This window comes from Lycium barbarum, chromosome 7 (assembly GCF_019175385.1).
Source record: "Lycium barbarum isolate Lr01 chromosome 7, ASM1917538v2, whole genome shotgun sequence".
Taxonomy (NCBI): Eukaryota; Viridiplantae; Streptophyta; class Magnoliopsida; order Solanales; family Solanaceae; genus Lycium; species Lycium barbarum.
In genome coordinates, this window is record NC_083343.1 from 13,894,582 (window position 1) to 13,916,835 (window position 22,254).

Here is a 22,254-nt window from a genome sequence, read left to right on the forward strand (position 1 = left end):
CATTATATTCCTCCACACCCCACAACACACAAGCAACAAGGAAATGCCCAAAAAAAACCCGAACTTTAACACTGAAATTCCCAAATAAACCCTAGTAAACAAATAAAGTGATAACAACCAGTTTCGTACCAAAACACCCTAATTTAAACACAATATAGCATACAAACACGAGAAACGTTTAGTAGAACCTTAAATTTCTCCAATGTCGCAAATGAAGTTGAAACGAACAAAGTCCAAAGCATTGATTTCCAGACTAAAACCTGCAAATAAATGAAAATAATACCTTATGAGTGATTATTAACTAAGAATTAAGTGAAAATGGAGAAGATATTGAACGAAATCGACGAAAATTTTACCTCAATTTTCGTGGCAAATCGCCGGATCGTTTGCACCTAAAGTGTATATATGGAAATGGGTAATTTTGAGCCCTAATTTGGTCTTTAGTTGATTTGCCCGCGTGTGCAATGATGTGGCCAATTAAAATGAGTTGGCAACTGAGCTGACACATCATTAATTGAGTTGGCAAATGAGTTGGCACATCATTAATTGTGTTGGAAAATGAGTTGGCACATCATTAATTGAGTTGGCAAAATTTAAATGAGCTCGTACAATGTAATTGGTCACTTAAACCACGTAGGAGACAACTGATATACACGCGCTTGGGATTTAAAAAATCTGGTGCAAAAATTGTCTAACTGGAACATGTATTGCCCACCTGAGGTGTCTAAATGAAACAAGGTCCACTTTAGGTGGTCAAGTGAAAGAACTGGACGACTACAAATGTCTACCGATGGGTTTGGCCTTTTCTAAACGAATATAGGAAAGTAAATATTTTTATTCTACCTATCATGAAAACGCCCTAAGCTATAACATCGCATGCATAGATAAATTATTGGGTCATTCACACAAATGTTACTATTTCGGTGTCTTTAATTTTTGGCCCTCAAATTTCTACTCTTTAATTTTTGCCTTACAACACTTTTCGCTCGGCATAGGTTTATATTTCCGCATCATAATATCCCGCAAGCTATGCTGGACATGACAAAATTTTCAAAACTCAACATAAAATGGCCAAAAGCACATCAAACTCCAAAAAAACAGACACAAAAAATGATGGAGAACATATGTCCCAAAAAGCATAACTCCAATTTCTGAACACTACACAAATTCTGAAAATACTACACAACTTATGCCGCCTAACTTAATTTGCATAGAACTTATGCTAGCCAAAGTAGAAGTCTAGTTTTCGAAGATAAACATTACAGAACTTTAGCCGAGCGAAGCAAGTCTAAATATTTTCATTATATAAGCAGCAGAGACAAAAACTAAAGACCACATATATGAGGGAAAAAAATTTAAAAAGACCAGTCCATTTGAAAGGGGCAATTTGCACGATTGCCCTCATTCGGGGGTGGTCTTTAATTTTTGTCCCTCAAATTGCTAGTCTTTAGTTTTTGCCTTTTGCCTAATCCCCCGAGGTTCTGGGTTTGAACTCCAGCTCAGTAAAAAAAAAATTCGCAAGGCAGAGTTTCATAGCAAAAGTAGGCCTATTCGAACAAAAATTAGGCCTTAAGGCAAACTTTTGTCCAAAATTAGGCCTTAATTTGCCAAAAATTAGGCCTTAAGGCATATCTTTTGCCTGAATAGGCCTAATTTTAGGCAAATGTTAGGCCTTAAGGTAGAGGTTTCGCGAAAGCCTTGCCATGCGATTTTTTTTTCTGAGCGGGGTTCGAACCTAGAACCTCGGGTTTTTGGCCACTTTTTTAAGCGAAAGGCTAAAATTAAAGATTAGCAATTTGAGGGCTGAAGGACAATCCGCACAAAAAAATATGTTTGAAAGACAATGGGCAATTTGCAGGATTGTTCTTCGTTGGGGGTGGTCTTTAATTTTTGTCCTCTGCCTGGGCCTTAAGGCAGAATTTGCATGGGTTGAATTTTGTCTTAAAGCATAATTTTGTAAATTCTATCCATGCAAAGGCAGAAGACAAAAATTAAAGACCACCAATTTGAGGGACAATCCGCACAAAAAACAAATGTTTGAAAGACAATCCGTGCAAAAACTTCTTAATTGGTCTTTGAAGTAAATTTGGGCCACATTAAGTGGTCTTGAAATTAAACCCAGGGCCTCGTTAATTGGTCCTGGAACTAAATATGGGCCATGCAAATTAGGCCCAAACTAAGAACACATTCTTAAAACCCTACTATATAAACTTAACTCAAATATATCAGCAGCTGTGTAAAGAACAGACAAAGGACCCTGCACAAATCTACAGGGGGTAAGTAAACACATTTTCTCGTCTTCTATAATCATTTGTATTATGTTTCTATTTTGTTTATGGGTTTGTTAGTTTTTTTAAGCATTTAAAATGTAGCATTGTTTTGGGGTTTTACATAATAACCTCACTTTTACACTTGTTGAAATGGATTTGTGTTAAAAGCATCAATTTCTTTTAGGATTATCCAGTTTAATATAATGAATTATTTTATTCTTTTTTGGAATTTTGGGTTTTCTGTTTAGTTTCTGCTTGTTTTGTATAATTATTTATTAGTTTTTACTTGCTTATATATTTTTTTTTTGTATTACTGAGTATTTGCAATGAATCTTTGTTAAACTGAATATTCATTACCATCTTTTTTATGAAGAAACATAATTTTTTTTTTGACATTTTTGGAAAAGTGATTAAATTCTTATTTGGGGGAAGTGGGCATTTGTTATGTAAAATTTTGTATAGAGTAAGTAATGTATATTATACATGTCCTATACACAAATATACATATAAACATACATCATCATTGTATATGTTTTTGTATATTTTGGTTAGAGCCTGTAATTAATTTTGGTCGACGGGCCAAAAATGAAAAAAAACCCTTAAGCTCTCTGGTCTTTTTTTTGGTAAACTAGTATCTTATTTGATTTAAAATTGTCATCTCAAATTTTTGCATCAGAAAGCAAGTAGAGAAGTCGATGTTAATGCTTTGCTAAACTTGTGTTTTTGGGCTGTTCCATATTATAGAGATAGAGACATGGGTGAGGGAGGTGTACCGGTTCCAGAGTCGGTATTGAAGAAGCAAAAAAGGAATGTGGAATGGGCCCTTGTGAAGAAGCAAGAGCTTGAAGCTGCCAAGAAAAAGAATGCTGAGAATCGCAAACTTATCTACAACAGGGCTAAACAGTACGCTAAGGAGTACTCCGAGCAGGTATTAATAAGCTCAATATCTCATTAAAAATGCTGATTTTGTCTAATACCGAGGTTTTTTAAGAGTTAGTATATATGTGTTTAGGAGAGGGAGTTGATCCGTTTGAAGCGCGAGGCGCGATTGAAGGGAGGATTCTATGTTGATCCCGAAGCAAAGTTGCTCTTCATCATTAGAATTCGTGGGTAAGATATTGCTGGATGGTTTATTTAAGCCATGGATGTTTTGATGAATAAAGTCTGGTTATTGATCTTTTTTTTTAAATATTAGGATTAACGCAATGCCACCGCAGACAAAAAAGATTCTTCAGCTTCTTCGATTGCGACAGGTACTTTATTGATGTTTCCTGTTCGATATCTATGAAAATCTATAAGAGGACACTAGTTCAAGTTCTTAGCTGTCACTTGTGTATTATGGGAATCTATTTTTCCCTTCTTTAGTTTCCTTGCCACTTTGTAACCTCGAAGTGATTCTATCTGCTCAACTTGGCTATGGATAGCATCATTACGGTGGTCAACTAAGTGTTGTGTTTGGCCTGAAAGAGATTTAGAGTAGCATTTGAACTTCGAATTTTAACTGTTATTGTCATGCCAAACGGACTTTGACATTTAACTTGGATGGAGTAGTTGATTCAGTTCCATTTTCTTATCATATGTAGGCTTTGCATAATTTTCGTTGATTGTTCATTACACTTTTTTCTTGTTCTTTGGTTTGATTGATTGATTACGCTTACGCGTTATCCTTATTTTTTCGGTTCATCCATTACACTCTTTTTATCTAGTCACTTTGCATAATTTGATGCTATAACCTATGACAAAACATGATTGGACTGCCATTTTACGTGTATTTATTTTATGATTTGTGGTTAATTCATAATATCTGCTAGTGCCTCTTGGTTACCAAGTCTAAGTTGTTGCGCAAATGAACATAATAATGTATCTTTAGGCAATACGTACAGTTATGCTCTTGTTTTAGACTCTGTGTACTGATTTTTTGGATATTTTTGAAGAAGCAACAACTGACCAATGAATTACTCTTAAACTTTGTACATGGGATTTTTGGTTTTTCTTTATGTGATCTTTCTTATTGTTCATTGTGTATTACTTCCCGGCTTAATTCTACCTGTCTTATGAGAGGACTCTTTGCTATATGGCAGATCTTTAACGGTGTCTTCCTGAAAGTTAATAAGGCCACCGTGAACATGTTGCATAGGGTTGAGCCATACGTTACATACGGGTGGGTATCATTCTGTTTGTTTTCTCATGCGTTGCTTCCTTGTGAGGTTGATTGTGATTTTGGAGTTCCCCTATCAGTTATTGATTGATGCATTTCTTTAATTTCTCAGTTATCCCAACTTGAAGAGCATTAAAGAGTTGATCTACAAACGAGGTTACGGAAAGGTAGACAAGCAAAGAATTGCTTTGACTGACAATGCTGTCATTGAGCAGGTTGGTGCAAAATATGTTTTGAAGTTCATTCATAGTGTACTGTAAAATCTCTCTATAACGACATCATTTGTTTGGAGATATTTTGGCTGCTGTAGCGGAATGCTTTTGTAGAGAACATATAAGACAGTTAGACCTCTCTATAGCAACCTATCCTCTATAAACATATAAGACAGACCTCTCTATAACAACCTATCCTCTATAACATTTCACTATAACCATGTTTTCTGTGGTACAGATCTTTCATGTTGTTTATATTATATGTTCTCTATAACACCATCCAAAAAATATCAGAATGCGATGCTATTATAGAAAGATTTGATTGGATAACATAACATGTAAAATCGGTTCCAAAAAACTTGGTCGTTATAGTGAAATGTTATAGAGAAGTCTGACTGTACATGACAAAAGTTCTAAAACATCCAAAGCTTCAACCAAACAATACCTTAATCTCTCGACATTTTTCATCAAAATGCGGTATGTTGCAGGTTTTGGGCAAGCATGGAATTATTTGCATCGAAGATCTTGTCCACGAGATCATTACTGTTGGACCACACTTCAAGGAGGCTAACAATTTCTTATGGCCATTCCAACTCAAGGCACCTCTAGGTGGACTCAAAAAGAAGAGAAATCACTATGTTGAAGGTGGTGATGCTGGAAATCGTGAGAATTTCATCAATGAGCTCATCAGGAGGATGAACTAAAGATGATCTCACTAACAAGTTTTGTTTCTTTAGAAAGTTTGTTTCTGGTGTTTGAACTGTTTGTAATATTTGAACTAGACAAATTTCAGGTTTTGTTCTCGAGGTTAAAATTAGTTTTTGGGATTAAGTATACCAGTTGCCTGTGGTTTTGTCAATGTTCAATTTTAAAGTGGGAAGTGTGCTTCAATTTAAATATATGGTTTCTGCACTTTGGAATTTCTCGTGTTTACAGATCATGTCCTATATTACCTGTCCTCTTTAGCTTACAGTATTTAGAGAAACTAAAGTCGGTCTATTTTCCTGAATGTGATCAAATATGTTTCCTATGTTATGTATATATTGTTATGCTCTATCAAGAAAAAATAATTTTGACGGTGGTGGTGGTATCCTAGCTGCTATCCGACATCTTTTCTTAATAAAGATAAATAAATTGCTTCTCTAAAAATTTTGCTCCATTATCGTTATCAGATTAAACTAAGACTATTGAGGGGGTAGATGTTCTTCAAGTATTTCAGCACGTGCTGCAAAAGCACGCTCAGTTCATTGTCAATTTACAAACCAAAGTTGACAAGTACAATCATGTGGGGAGAAATAGATTTTTGGCCCTTTATAAACTTTTTTTATTGCGCGGATTGTCCTTTCTTTGTGATGGTCTTTAATTTTGTCCCTCAAATTGATGTTCTTTAATTTTTGTCTTTCGCCTAATACTTCGAGGTTCAGGGTTTGAACCTGAGCTTAGTAAAAAAAATTAAAAAAAATAAAATGAAAGGAATTTCACAAGGCAGAGTTTTGAAGGCAAAATTTAAGGCATAAGTGTATAACTATCATGTACCCATGTTGATTCATATAACTATCTAATTGATGGCTTTGTTAAGCTGCTGTTTAAGTACAATGTAAAGATCCCAAAATTAAATGTATCAATGTTGGTTCGTATGCACATTAGTATAGTATAGCGGAACTACCTTGCAGATCAATATAGTTATCTTCAATGCAGAGGACTACTATGGGATTATGGGAGATGATTGCAATCTAACACTTATGCTAACAGGGCAGAGTTTGCATGCTCGATGGGGCAAAGTTTCCTGCAAACTATGCGTTATCAGGTAGAGTTTGCTAAGGAATAGTTTGCCTGCAAAACTCTACCTTAAGGTATAGTTTACAGGCAAACTCTGCCCAATCAGACATAATTTGTCTGCAAACTATGCCCGATGGAGCAGAGTTTGTATAGCAACCGCTGCCTAGTGAATTTTGTTTTTTCACCTGAGCAGGGGTTCGAATCCGAAATCTTAAAGTTTTAGGTGAAGGGCAAAAGTTAAATACTTTCATTTGATGGGCAAAGATTAAAGATCACCCCAAAATAAGGACATTACTGCGAATTGCTCAACTTGTTTTAATTTTATGACTTTTTTTACAAGAAATATTTATTTACTTGTCTCGGCCTTTATTACGTGTCACACAACTTTACTTATCATGTAATTTTTGTGTCACAAAAAACTGAATTCAAATCTTAAACCTTTTGGTTCACAAACTTTAAGTCTACTTTTTTTTATGAGACAAAGAAAAACCTCACAAAGTTGTGTTAGACACATCATTTTGTTGTCCTAACTTTAAGATATTTTTATTGTCTTATACTCTTTCAAGAAAAAATAATTTGGAGTGGTGGTACCTAAACTACTATCTAACATCTTTTCTTAATTAAAATAGTTTTTTTTGTCCATTATATATGAATATTTGATATAAAAATATTCTGAGATTTTTTTTTTTCAAATATAGAGTAGCAATGTAAATTTAATACTATAATAAAATAATTAATTGGATTTCTAAGCACTTAATAATCATTAAATTTGAAAATATTCACAGTTTAAGAAATTACAGATAAAAATATCACTTAATTAAATGATTTTAGTTTGAAATTACAAAATCAAAATTAAACTTTATCAATATTTAGGAATTAAAAATTCGAATATTTTCAAAATTCCCAAAACAAAAATAAACTTCCACGCATGCTGGTTCTATGATACGTGTAAACCTTTATCATGGGACACGAAAATACATAGATCAGAGCTCCATCATTTTTTATTTCATTTTTATATTATATATAATATAGCAAAAGAGAGTCTTTACAATCTGTACAGTATTTGATAGCCACAGAAGGAAGCATAGAGGGAAACAAAAAAGGAAAGAATCAATGGATGCAGCAAAAGAGAGGAAAGAGCAAGTGGAAAAGAAAGAAGACAAGGATGATGATCCCATGGCCAAAACTAGAGATATAATCAGAGAAGCCATTATAAGTGATGGTCAAAATTATCCAAACACTACTAATAATAAGAAGAAAGAAGGTGCTGAAGAACTTGATGATGTCTTAGTTTTTTCAAGAACTGTCCAGAAAAGGGACTCTTCACTTGAGTGATATATCACCTTCCATGTTATTTACTATGTTGCTTGGATTTCTCTTTCAATTTTTGATATTACATGTTATTTCATTTGCTTTGTTTATTTTGTCAGTTCGCTGTCGTTATTTTCTGTTTTGATATTCTTTAAAGTCGAGCCTATCAGAAATAACCTCTCTACCCTATAAAAGATAGAGGTAATGTTTGCATACATCCTATCTTCCCTAGATTTCACTTGTGAGATAGATTAACTGGGTATGTGTTGTTGTTGTTCCTTGGACTTTTCAAGTATGTCTTCCGCAGCGTGTTGAAGTCAAATCCTTTAAATGCATTTTTGGAGGATTTGAACGAATATAAATACATTTTTAAAGAACCGAGCAACGATGCTGAAAAACTTGATGATGTTCAAGTTTTCTCAAGAACTGCCCAGAAAAAGGACACTTCACTTAGTGATATATCCCGTTACCTGTTGGTATATATCATATTGCTCGTATTCTTCAAAAAATATTGCCAAATATAGCCGGATATGTGACAAATTTTCTCAAAAGTAATCTATTTTCAGAGAATTCAATACGAATTCGGTAATATTTTTATAGAATTTGAGTAACATAGGTTATTTATATTAGATTTCTTTGTTTATTTGTATATATAGTTTGCACTCTTTTGGATGGAACCATAATAACTCATCAATTTAAGGTCTCCAATTTTCTTTTTCATTTGGGTATGTGAATTTCTTGTTAAATTATCTGTCTATATTTTTTCATTTAATATTTGTTACTTCTTCGCCTCAAATTAGTTTATCATTTCACTAGGCACAAAATTTAAGATTTTTTTTTTTTTTTTTGAAATTGTGGCCTAAATCAATTTTTAGATATTTGTGTGGCGGTAAATCATCTCATAAGTTAAATTATTTTTAAATATAAAAATGTAACATTTCTTTGGGACAAATTAAAAAGAAAGTTCCCACATAAATTAGGACAAAGTGTATGTTTCGCTTTTCAAAAGTGGTAAATATTGATCTAAACTATTTTAAAATGTATTTTTTTTTTCATAAAATTGATTTGAGAAAAATTGTAACTTTTAGTCCTTTTCAATAATTTTTGAATTTTTTTAATGTTTAATATTGAGTTGATCTAATTCAATTTATTTTTCGAAAAACAAAATATGACAAGTTGAGCATGTATTATTCATCTGTCTATAAGGGCATATAACCTCATAGTAACTGAATAGAATGATTTTTTTTAATAGCGAGCCTTCTTTTCCAAATTTTTGAGCGGATTGCCCTTCTTTTGGGGTGGTCTTTAAATTTTGTCTCTCATATTTGTAGTCTTTAAATTTTGCCCTTCATATTTGTGGTCTTTAAGTTTTGCCCTTCACTTGAAAAGGTGGGCAAATACCTGAGATTTTGGGTTCGAACTCTCACTCAGGTATAAAATAAAAAAATAATTTCGCATGGCAAGGCTGGGGCACTTGTATGACGGATCCAGCATACACTCCTTAAGGAAAAATTAAAGTTGTGCCGGATTCGGCATAACTAAAAGCCTGTCCCATAAGACGAAACTTTTCCTTAAGACATAATTTAGTTATGCCTTATGGGGTAAACTTTTAGTTAAGACATAACCAAAAGTATGCCCCATAAGATAGAACTTTTCCTTAAGACATAGACTTTGCCTTATAAGGCAAACTTTTAGTTATGCCTTAAGGAAAAGTTTCGCCTTATGGGGCATACTTTTAGTTATGTCTTATAGGGCACACTTTTAGTTAAGACACAACTAAAAGTATACTTCATAAGACGGAACTTTTCCTTAGTTTGCCTTGAAAAGTAAAATAAAACAAAATATATGCCTCAAGGCAAAGTCTGCCCCCTCCGGCAGACTTTTAGTTAAGCATAACTAAAAGTCTGTCGGAGGGGCAGAGCGAAATTCAAACTCTGCCTTATGATTTTTTTTAAATTTTTGACAGAGCGGGAGTTCGAATCCGGAACCCATAAATTTTAGGCGAAGGGCAAAACTTAAAGACTAGCAATTTGAGGGGCAAAACTTAAAGATCACCCCAGAAGAAGGGCAATTCTGCCCCTTCTTTTCTAATGAAGCATATAGATTTTAAATCAGTCAAAATGTGTTAATTACAAATAAAGTAAAGCCAACCTTACCATATTATGTTTTGGGTTTCGGAAATAATATTTTTTTTCCACATTTTGAATGGGATTATAATTTTTCTTAATTCTAAATTAAAGGCTGAAAATGAGTTGGATTATTGCATCAATTTTAAAATATCAAAAACAACCTTCAATAATATAAATTGTGACATATTTTTGAGTAATTAAAACCTTCATGTAATAATAATTTATGATTAAAATTTGTATATCTTTTTTATTTTTTATTTTCAAAACCCGCCCATTAAACTTCATGATATATGATTTTTATTTTAGAGCTCAAATTTTAGAAATGTCGTGATATATCTCGTTATTAATGTTATTATTAGTATCATAATTTTACTACAACAATTTAATTTTTGTAAAACACTTTTCTATTTTCGTGTCATATTTATTCAAAGAGTGTGAAGCAGTGTCAAAATCAAAATACTCAAAAAGCATTAGCTCTCTCTAAAAAGGAGGTGATCCAGTCGCACCTTCCGGCACGACTACCTTGTTACGATTTCACTTTAGTCACTTATCCTATCTTCGGCATCCCCTCCTTGCCGTTAAAGTAATGACTTTGGGCATGGCCAACTCCCAGTCATGGGTGGCGTTTACTCTAATTATTTTGTAAGCTATTTTATTAGTAATATTTTAATAAAAAATAATGATCTTCAATATAAATATAATTAATAGCTGATATGATATTTAAATTTTTGCAAATTACTTGAAAATGTTAATTTAAATAAGTCTTTATCTCATAATACAAGACATGAACGAGGTATTATTTTTAACCTAAAATTTAGAATTGTTAAGTAAAATTTACTCACCTATACACAATATTATTGATTTTTTAGGTTGAGAATTTCACATTCTTGCTTTAGAAAGCGTATAAAATCTGTCATAAAGTTATTTTTGACATTACATTTTTTTTTGGAAACTGTTTATGTAAGAATGATATGAAAATAAAATAATACTTTATATAAAATTGAATAGTTGAAATAAAGGGTGTGTTCGGTATGGAGGAAATTGTTTTTCTAGAAAATGTGTTCTTTGAAAATAAGTGAATTTCTTATTTATTTTCTCATGTTCGGTTGATTAGTGTAAAATAAGTGAATTTCTTACTTATTTTTTCAGGTTCGGTTGGTTAGTAAAAAATATTTTTAGGTAAATACCCACCAAGCCCACCCCAAAAAATATCAGAACACGATGCTATTAGAAAGATTTGACTGGGTAACATAATATGTAAAATCGATTCCAAAAAACTTGATCTTATAGTGAAATGTTATAGAGAGGTCTGACTGTACGTGACAAAAGTTCAAAAACATCCAAAGCTTCAAACAAACCATACCTTAATCTCTCGACATTTTTTCATCAAAATGCGGTATGTTGCAGGTTTTGGGCAAACATGGTATTATTTGCATCGAAGATCTTGTCCACGAGATCATCACTGTTGGACCACACTTCAAAGAGGCTCACAATTTCTTATGGCCATTCCAACTCAAGGCACCTCTAGGTGGACTCAAAAAGAAGAGAAATCACTATGTTGTAGGCGGTGACGCTGGAAATCGTGAGAATTTCATCAATGAGCTCATCAAGAGGGTGAACTAAATGTGATCTCACTAAGCAGGAGTTTTGTTTCTTTAGAAAGTTTGTTTCTGGTGTTTGAACTGTTAGGAAAATAGCACAATATTGATATTGAACTTGAAATTAAAAATAGTAACCAAATTATCATAAATACTGTGTCGTGACAAGCCATTGCCTTGAAACCGATTTTCGGCCCAACACCGGTACAAATCGTTCACAGCCGGTCGCTCTCCAAGGTTTCATAGTTCTTTGAGAAACGTGTACTCATGGCTGGAAGTTGGAGTATTTTGCACAAAATACAATTGCACAGAAACTAACTTGAGAAGAAGAGAGGAAGAGTATTTTTTTTTTTGGGTGTCATTTTTGTTCACCAATGTCTCCTCTTATATAGGAGATTTCCAAGAGTTTTACGTTTGCAAATAGGAGAGTTTACAGAAGAGGAGATGAATGAAATTAATGGAATTAATTGACCATTACATCAAATGACATAATTCATTTGGATGAATTTGTTTCAAGTCCTTGTAACGTGTTTGTAGAGAATTCATGCATTTGGAATGAATAGATTAATCTGCTTGTAACGTATTTGTACCTTTTGCATTACACAAAATCACAAATGTTAGGAATGATTTCAACAGTCCCCCGCTAATGCAAAGATAAAGAGTGAGAACAGATTCTGGGCTAAAGGAAGGAACATGTACTTAAGTGTCAATATCTTTCCATTTGAATTAACACATAGTGAAATGAGGCAACAACTAATATCCACAAAGTGAAGTACTCTTGAACTGAATGGACATAAGTTGAGACCCCCATAACACATACGATATCCTTAGTTTTGTGCAACCTCCGCGATACTAACAAAGTGCTTTTATGGTCATGCACACACCTTGGGTCTCATGAGTGCTCTAGAAAGACGGCCCAAGTCCTTCATAAAAGGCGACCACACCTTTATACTCACATAGGTGATTCCATCAAGTCTATCTCAAGATAGACCACCTTAAGGCTATGGAATCATTAATATCAAAATAAGCTCAACCTTGTAAACATACCACACGCCACAGGGATAGAAAATATAGTGTATATTGACGGCCTATATAGCTTTGTTTGACCACAAACGAGTATCCACCGTATTACCTCAATCAATGGGCTTTAGTCCCATCCCCCTCGACGTATCAAGGATCATTTTCCTTACTAAACCTTTGGTTAAAGGATCCGCCAAATTTCTTTCGGACCTTACATATTCCAAGGAAATAACACCATGTTTTAACAAATGTTTAACTACACCATCTCTGAGGCGAATATGTCTTCTTTTTCCATTGTAAACACTATTCTTGGCAATCCCAATTGCCGCCTGTGAGCCACAATGTAAAGGGACTGTTGTAGTTTGTCTTCCCTACAAGGGCACATCTGCCAAAATGTTTCTCAACCACTCAGCTTCTTGCTCTGCCAACTCGAGAGCAATGAATTCAGATTCCATGGTAGAACGTGCTATACAAGCCTATTTGGATGACTTTCATGAAATAGCACCTGCACCCAAAGTAAACAACTAGCCACTTGTGGAGCTAACTTCATCATTGTTAGTTACCCAGTTTGCATCACAAAAACCTTCTAAAACAGTAGGAAATTTATTAAAATGAAAACACCAATCCATAAGTACCTCTCAAGTACCTTAGCAAGCGATGAAGAGCATTACAGTGTTCACTACTGGGTTATGAGTATATCTACTTAATCTGTTAACAACATAAGCTATATCAGGCCGAGTATAGTTCATTAGAAACATTACACTCTCAATTATTTTAGCATATTCAGTTTGAGAAACACTAGATTCTTTAATATTTCTCAAGTGTATGCTAGGATCATAAGGAGTTCTCATTGGCACAACATCAAAACAATCAAGCTTTTTCAATATCTATTCAATACAATGAGACTGACACAAAGAAAAGCCATTAATAGTTCTGTTGATTTTAATCCCTAAAATCTGATAAGTCGTGGATTTTAGGGCTTTTTACATCCACTACTTATTCTTTTTGAGTAGTCTTTTCAAGTGTTTGTTCGTGTTTTTTCATGTGTTTTCAGTTTTTGTGAGTCGAGGACAAAAAAGGGACAAAATGAAACAAAAAAAGCAAAAGAGCATAAAGTTGCGGCAAATATGCGGCACTGCAAAGTGGACTTGGGGCCACATATTTGGCCCAGAGAAATTATAGTAAGCTCAGAAAAGATCATCGACTTGCGATGAGAATGTGGCATTGCAACTTTGGAGTTGCGGTCGCATTTTGGAAGCCCAAACACCCAGTGAGCTAAGCTACATGCCTGAATTTGCGAAGCAGATGCGGCACCGCAAACTCAAGTTGCGGCCGCATCTTCAGAAGGACCAAGAAGAATTGCTGAGCGTGCTGCGGTCGCAAACTCAAGTTGCGACCACAAACTTGGATCGCAAGTCGTAAATTTGTCCGAAATTTGACTTTTTTTTTCCTTCCTCTATAACTCAAAAGAAAGGGCTTTCTTTGAATAGAAATATGCAATCTTCCTTGTACCTAGTGCTCTGTGCACATTATTGAATATTCCTCACTTTTCAGTTTTAGTTGTCTTTTAGCTCTAAAGAGAGTATTGAATACTATTGTTGTGTGAAGCTTTTAGATAAGATTTTTCACCTTTTGTCATCTTCTTCTTTAACATTATTGTAAACTTCCATGAATATTCTCTTTGCTACTACTTTTTATTTAATGAGTATGAGTAGCTAAATCGTTTAGCTATGGTTGTGGGATCAAATGTGTTAGTTATGTGATTCGGTTTTTGCGTTCAACCTCCATTTATGTGTCATGATGCTTTTCTATTTACTCTTTGTTCTTTAATGCCATTTAATGGTGTACAACATTATTTGTGCCTATTTACTTTTCCTTTGCTTGAGAGAGAAAGGGGAAGTTAGGAAAAGAGTAAATAACAAGAATTTGAAGCTTTTAAACCTTATCTAATAACTTGAGCTAGAGATAAGAAAGTTACTTGAAATAAAATGGGTGTTCATTCTTAGATCACATCCTAAGGCTTGGGAAATCTTAGTGATGACATTTATTACTTTGGTTGAGAAACTCTTGATAAACTTATGTAACCCATATTTAATCGCACATACACATATGAAGGAATTGGATTAATACGCAGTTGCATTACTTTCCATTAGAACCACAAACTTAGTGCCTTTAGTAATTTTTAATCAAAAATCAAGCATTCTCTTACCAATGATCATGACAAATATTAAACCAAACGTTTTGTACATTCCCGTCTCTATAAATATAGACTATTAGTCAAGTGTTACACTTAACGAGTTTATTTCTTCATTGTATTCTCTGTGGGATTTGACCCTAACCTTGTTAGGTTCTATATTTGACAACGACTGCTTACTCCTAATTTGAAGGTGTAATTTGGGCGTATCAAAATCACATCTGCTTCTCCAAGGCCTTTCATTTCAAACTTAGAAGATAAAAAGTTCTTAGTCTCATTAACAACATTCACATTAGGGGGCCAAAGATTAACATGTCATTCACATATAAAGATATAATTACACAATCTAATCCTATCATTTTGGAATAAACACAGGTATCAGATGCATTAACAACAAATCCATTATCCACTAATGTGACATTAAATTTTTCATACCACTGTTTAGGTGCCTGCTTTAGCCCATACAAAGACTTCCTCAATTTACATACTTTATTTTCCTGTCCTGGGACCACAAAATCCTCAGATTGAATCACATAGATCTCTTCCTCTAAATCACCATTTAGAAATGCCTTTTTGACATCCATTTGGTGTACCACTAAACTATGAATAGCGGCTAAAGCAATAAGAGTCCTAATGGTTGCTATTTTAGTTACAGGAGAATAAGTATCAAAGCAATCAACACTTTTCCTTTGCTTAAAATCCCTAACCACAAGTATAGCCTTGTATTTATCAATTGTACCATCAGGTCTCAATTTCTTCTTAAATATCCACTTGCTATTTATGGGTTTACAACCTTTAGGCAAATCATACAAGTCCCAAGTGTGATTAGATACGATAGAGTCTAATTCACTTTTAATGGCCTCTTTCCAAAACATAGCATCGATTGACTTCATTGCTTCATCATAAGTCTTAGGGTCTTCTTCTATTAGGCAGATAGACACTAATTCATCATTTACAACATCAATATCAAAATTTTCAATCAAAAAGGCTGTAATAAAATCTGGACCAAAGCTAGTCTCAATTCTGCGTCTTTTACTCCTCCTAAGTTCAATTTCATGCTCATTATCAACGATATTAGAAGAGGAAACACCATGAGAATTAATAGACGTAGATGTAGAGATATTATTTTTTACATCACTAGGCACATCATTTTTAAAAGGAAAAACATGCTCAAAAAATTCTGCATCTCTAGATTCACAAATAGAATAATCATTTAAAGACATAAACCTATATGCAACACTATTTTGAGAATAAACAATAAAGACAGTGTCAATAGTCTTAGAACCTATATTTAGACGTTTAAAATCAAGCAGACCAACTTTAGCCAAACACCCCACACTTTCAGAAATTTCAAGTTAGGGGCGAACCCTTTCCACAACTCATAGGGAGTCTTGTCCAAGTTCTTATGAGGGACTCTATTAAGAATATAACATGTATACAAGACAGCTTCTCCCCACACGTTTTCAGATAGACCCGAGCTCAAAAGCATAGAGTTCATCATTTCCTTTAACAGTTCTATTTTTCCGTTCGGCTACACCATTTTGTTGGGGGCGTATAAGGAGCACTAACCTCATGTATAATACCATTTTTCTCACGAAAATGTTGTAGGGTATTAGTACTATATTCACTGCCCCTATCAGATCTTAGTCTCTTGATTTTTCTGTCTAATTGATTTTCTACCTTTGCTTTGAATTTCAAAAACATGCTTTCAGCCTCATCTTTAGACTTAAGAAGATATACCTTAGTGTATCTAGAAAAATTACCAACAAAAGTAATGTAATACTTCTTTCCACCTTTACTAATAGTATTCTTGAAATCGGCTAAATCCGAATGTACTAATTGAAGCAATTCTATTTTTCTACTAGTAGTAGGTTTAAATGGTTTCTTGGCATGTTTTGCTTCTACACACAGAGGACATTTAGAAAAATCATCATTTTTTATCACAGGGATTAACTCCATTTTTCTAAGTCTTTTAAAGAAGCAATATTAGCATGACCTAGTCTACCATGCCACAAATTAATAGACTCAACAATATAAACAGAATTGGAAACACTTGCATTATTGACAATCTATTGAACAATGTTCAATACAAATAAACCCCCTCTAAGATATTCCTTTCCAAAAAAGTCTCCTCCACGAGAAATTATTATTTTATCAACTTCAAAAACAAATTTAAGGCCTGCTTTGTTGAGAAGTGCTCCAGAAACTAAGTCTCTACGGAGAGAGGGAACGTACAGAACATTGCTCAAGACTAATGTTTTTCCAGAAGGTAACTTAAGAAGGATTTTTCCTTTAACCATAACTCCAGCAGTAGTGGAGTTACCCATGTAGACACATTTGCTATCAATGGACTACTCAAAGTCATGGAACAGTTCCTTGTTAGCACAGAAAAGCCTTGAATCGCCTGTGTCCAGCACCCAGTCAGTCTTGTTATCCACTAGGTTAGCCTCGACGACTACAACAGCAATCACTTCATTACCCTCAACAAGATGAGCTTGGACATCACCTTGTCCTCCCTGCTTCGAGTTTTACCCTTGTCTTAGATGGCAATGGGCAGCCCTATGACTAAGTTTCCCACAGACAAAACAAGGTCCTTTTGATTTTTGGATTTGGCTCTCGGGCTTGTTGAAGTAGTTCTTCTTCTTCACATGTTCCTTTTTCAGGACTTTCTTCTGTTTGCCTTTGAACCTGTCTTTCACAATAGTACTAGAATATTCCATAAGATTAGCTTTAGAAGAATTAAGAGAAAGAGCTTCCACCTTAACTTTGAGACAGTTTGCCTCCTCAGTCCTCATTTTACTGATCATTTCTTGGAGGGTTAAATTCTTTTTCTTATGCTTTAATTGGTTTCTATAATAACTCCATGATGGTGAAAAATTTTCAAGTAGAACATTGGCCTAAAAAATCTCACACATCTTCATGCCTTCGTTGAGAACATCAGCAGTCAAGTTCTCATACTCGTGAACCTGTTCCATGATTGGCTTATTGTCAACCATCTGAAATTTAATCCACCGCCCAACAACATACTTTTTCTTCTCTGCATCGTCAGCACCATATTTCTTTTCCAATCTGTCCCATATTTCCTTGGCAGATTTATAAGTAACAAATAAATCAAATAAAGGATTAGTCACGTGGTTCAGCAAATGCCTCTAATAGTTTTGTTATCTTTTCAAACTTCTTTTTAGTTGCATCATCAACAATCATAGCAGTGCTAGAACCAGTAGTAGCGTTAGCAACATCAACAACAGTGTTAGAACCAAAAGTAGGAGGTTCGTTAAACAAAACATAATCAACTTCTAATTGTTCAAAGAAAATGAGAAGTTTCTGTGACCAACGTTTAAAATTATTTCCGTCCAAAGGCTCGAGCTTTGACAGATTAGGAAGAGTTTTGTTCAAGGAAATAACCATTTGTTCACTATTGTTTGTGGAAATCACTTTCAAATTGTTAGGAAAATAGCACAATATTGATATTGAACTTGGAATTAATAATAGTAACCAAATTATCACAAACACTGCGTCGAGGCAAGCCACTGCCTTGTAAGTGATTTTCGGCCCGACATCGGTACAAATCGTTCACAACCGGTCGCTCCCCATAATTTCACAGTTCTTCCAGAAATGTGTACTCGTGGCTGGAAGTTGGAGTATTTTGCACAAAATACAATTATCCAAAAACTAACTTGAGAAGAAGAGAGGAAGAGTATTTTTCTATTTTTGGTTTGGTGTATTTTATGTCCACCAATGTCTCTTCTTATATAGGAGATTTCCAAGAGTTTTACGTTTGCACATAGGAGAGTTTACAGGACAGGAGATAAATGATATTAATGAAATTTATTCACTATTACATCAAATTACATAATTCATTTGGATGAATTTGTTTCAAGTCCTTGTAACGTGTTTGTAGAGAATTCATGCATTTGGAATGAATAGGTTAATCTCCTTGTAATGTATCTGTATCTTTTGCATTACACAAAATGACAAAATCACAAACGTTAGGAACGATTTCAACATGAACTGTTTGTAATAATTGGATTAGACTTATTTCAGGTTTTGTTCTCGAGTTTAAAATTAGTTTTTGGGATTAAGTATACCAGTTACCTATGGTTTTCTCAATGTTCAATTTTAAAATGGGAAGTGCGCTTGTTCAATTTAAATATAACGTTTCTGCACTTTGAAATTTCTTTGTGTTTACGGATCATGTCCTATATTACCTGTCCTTTGACATACAGTACATAATCTACCCTAGAGAAACTAAACTAGTCTATAGTTACCTGCAATGTTTTTTGTCCTTTGATATATATATATATATATATATATATATATATATATATAGAGAGAGAGAGAGAGAGAGAGAGAGAGAGAGAGAGAAAGCGAGAGAGAGAATCTTCAAATGCCTCTTCAACATTTAGTCGGATTAATTATGACGCACCAACATCTACGGGTGACCTATTACTCCCCTGGACAATTTTAAAGTGAAATTAATACCTCCCTGGATGGTGAGGTGGCACAGAGAGTGTAGTTCACTCTCTACTCTCTTCTTTGAGAGAGTGAGAAGCAAATAAAAATGTTAAAAAAAATTATAAGCATTATTTACTTTTTTTTCTTTTTCTTTTTTCATTCTCTCTCTTCTTTTTTCCTCTTATTCCCTTATTCTTCACTGCCCGCCACAGTCCACCACTATCCACCACCCTCCACCGCCGCCAGTTAATTTTCTAAAAATTAACCCATTACTTCCCCACCTTCTTTTACCCAAACCCAACTCCAAAACTTGCATACCCACCGTCCTAATCCTAACACTATCCTCAACTTCCTCTCCTTCCCCACTATCATCTTCCCCATCATCCTCCATTAGAGGGTACCCCATCATCACCGACAAAGCTCAATCATTTCATTATTGGGGGAATTCTCTATTACATCCAATTCAACATCCCCAAACACTTCCTTATACTTCAACATCCACAAATACATATACACCTAAAGAGTGAGAAAATACATAAAAGACGAAAAAAAAGCAATCAAAGAAAAACCAGAATTTCAGTACCCATTTGACAGAAATTGAAAAAAAAGAAGTCCATTTAGCCTTGTTTGTTGGTATTGTACACGTCAGGTGCATGCATTTCACCACTCAAATACAGATCTGGTGGTAGCGTTTCAAGGGGGTAATAATTCCATTTAAAAAATAGTCAGGGGGTAATAGGTCACTTGTAAAGGTTGGGTGCGTCATAATTAATCCAACTAAACGTTGAGGGGGCATTTGACTACTCTCTCTCTCTCTCTCTATATATATATATATATATATATATATATATATATATATAGATATTGTTACTCTTTCAAGAAAAAAAAATATTTTGATGGTGGTGGTTTCAAAACTGCTATCCAACATCTTTTCTCAACATGGCTAAATAAATTACTTCTCTGAATGTCACACATTATGTGTATTGGTGTGGGGTGGATGAAGTGGAGGTGAGCATCCGGAGTCTTGTGTGATAAGAAGGTGCCACCAAAACTTAAAGGAAAGTTCTACAGAGTGGTTTAGACCAACTATGTTATATGGGGCAGAGTGTTGGCCAATAAAGAACTCTCACGTTGAGAAGATGAAAGTCACAGAAATGAGGATGTTGCGGTGGATGTGTGGGCATACTAAGAGAGATGAGATTCGAAATGTAGATAGGGACAAGGTAGGAGTGGCCTGGATGGAGGACAAGATGTGGGAAACAAGGGTGAGATGGTTCGGGCAGGTGAAGAGGAGATGCGCGGATGCCCCAATGCGGACGTGTGAGAGATTGGTTATGGATGGCTTTAGGAGAGGTAGAGGTAGGCCGAAGAAATATTGGGGAGAAGTGATTAGGCAGGACATGACACATTTACAACTTACTGAGGACATTACTTTAGATAGAAGGTTGTGGAGGACACGAATTAGGGTAAAAGGTTAGTAGGTAGTAGAACATGTCTCGTGTGTACTTCCATACTAGTAGGCGTAATATTACCTTTGTCGTTTCTTGTCCTTCGATTTCTTGTTACTATCTGCTATCTATGGTACTTCGATTATCGTATTAATTTGCTGTATTTACTGTTACTTTTCTGCGTAGTGCTTAGCTATACTATTTTACTATGGCTTCTTAATTACTTTCTTCAACCTTATCGAACCTATTTGTCAAGCTTTTTCTTGAGCCGAGGGTCTTTCGGAAATAATCTCCCTACCTCCCAAAGTAGGAATAAGGTCTTCGTACACTCTACCCTCCCCAGACCCCTCTTGTGAAATTAGACTGGGTATGTTGTTGTTATTGTTATTAAAGTAAAACTATGGAGGGCTTAGAAGTACTGTACCAAGAAAATCCATTTTGTATAAAGAGGATGAAGGTATAAACCAATTGATATCCCTTGAATTTCTGAAAGTATGTGGCTGTTACGGAAAAAAAAAAAACCAACAAACATTATATTCCCTATGTCCCAATATATGTGGCACAAGTTAAGTTTTCACAGTTAAAATATTTTAATTGTAATAGTGAATTAGGACATGAAATCTTTAAATTTCTTAGAATTTAAAGTGTACTATTAGTCACGATAACTGACAATTCAAAAGTATTACGTATAAAACGTGAAAAAATTATGGTTAAAAAAACTAATTTGAATATCGAAATCCGAATTGAGACGAATGTATACATTATATTAGTATTGTACAATTTTTTATACCAACAAAATGTTTTTATTTTTAGATTTATAGATTTCATATCTATTTTTCTTACTTATAATATTTTTTGAATTATCTGGTAATATAAATTACGCGCTAATAGTATATATAACTTAAACTAAAAAAGAATACACAAAACAAAAATAACGTTCCACGATGTGCTGGTTCCTGAGATACGTGTAGACCTTTGTCCTGGTATACGCAAATACATAGATTTTAGAGCTTCATCTATTTTATACTATTATATAAGATATATCAACAGAGAGTCTTTATAATCTTTATTTGATAACTACAGAACGAAGTATAGATCGACAAAAAAAGAATCAATGGAAGCAGCAAAAGAGAGGAAAGAGCAAATGGAAAAGAAAGAAGAAAAGGATGATGATCCCATGGCCAAAACTAGAGAAATAATTAGAGAAGCCATTATAAGTGATGGTCAAAATTATCCAAACACTACTAATAAGAAGAAGAAGAAGAAAGAAGGTGCTGAAGAACTTGATGATGTTCTAATTTTTTCAAGAACTGTCCAGAAAAGGGACTCTTCACTTGAGTGATATATTACCTTCCTTGTTATTTACTATTTTACTAGGACTTCTCTTTCAAGTTTTAATTGTACCTGTTATTTCATTTGCTTTGTTTATCTTATCATTCCGTTGTCATTATTAAATTTATGTACATCTTACCTCTCTCAAATTTCACTTGTGAAATTAACTGGGTATGTGTTGTTGCTGTTCCTTGGACTTTTCAAATATGTCGCCGGCTGCGTGTTGAAGTCAAATCCTGTAAATGTAATGCAATTTTCGGAGGATCCGAACGAAAACAAATACAACAGTATTTTTAAAAAATCTGAGCAGAATAGGTTATTTATATTAGGTTTTCCTTCTTTATTTGA

At 34.2% G+C, this 22,254-nt stretch overlaps 1 protein-coding gene across 1 annotated transcript; it reads left to right on the forward strand.

Annotated features, from left to right (window-relative positions):
- Window positions 1-2,148: 2,148 nt before the first annotated feature.
- On the forward strand, window positions 2,149-5,562 carry LOC132603185 (large ribosomal subunit protein uL30y). The gene is made up of 7 exons (XM_060316124.1): window positions 2,149-2,276; window positions 3,015-3,198; window positions 3,283-3,380; window positions 3,466-3,523; window positions 4,352-4,431; window positions 4,541-4,643; window positions 5,129-5,562. Exons 2-7 carry the CDS (start codon window positions 3,025-3,027, stop codon window positions 5,342-5,344), a joined length of 729 nt encoding a protein of 242 aa, XP_060172107.1. The 5' UTR covers window positions 2,149-2,276; window positions 3,015-3,024; the 3' UTR covers window positions 5,345-5,562.
- The last annotated feature ends 16,692 nt before the right edge of the window (window positions 5,563-22,254 follow it).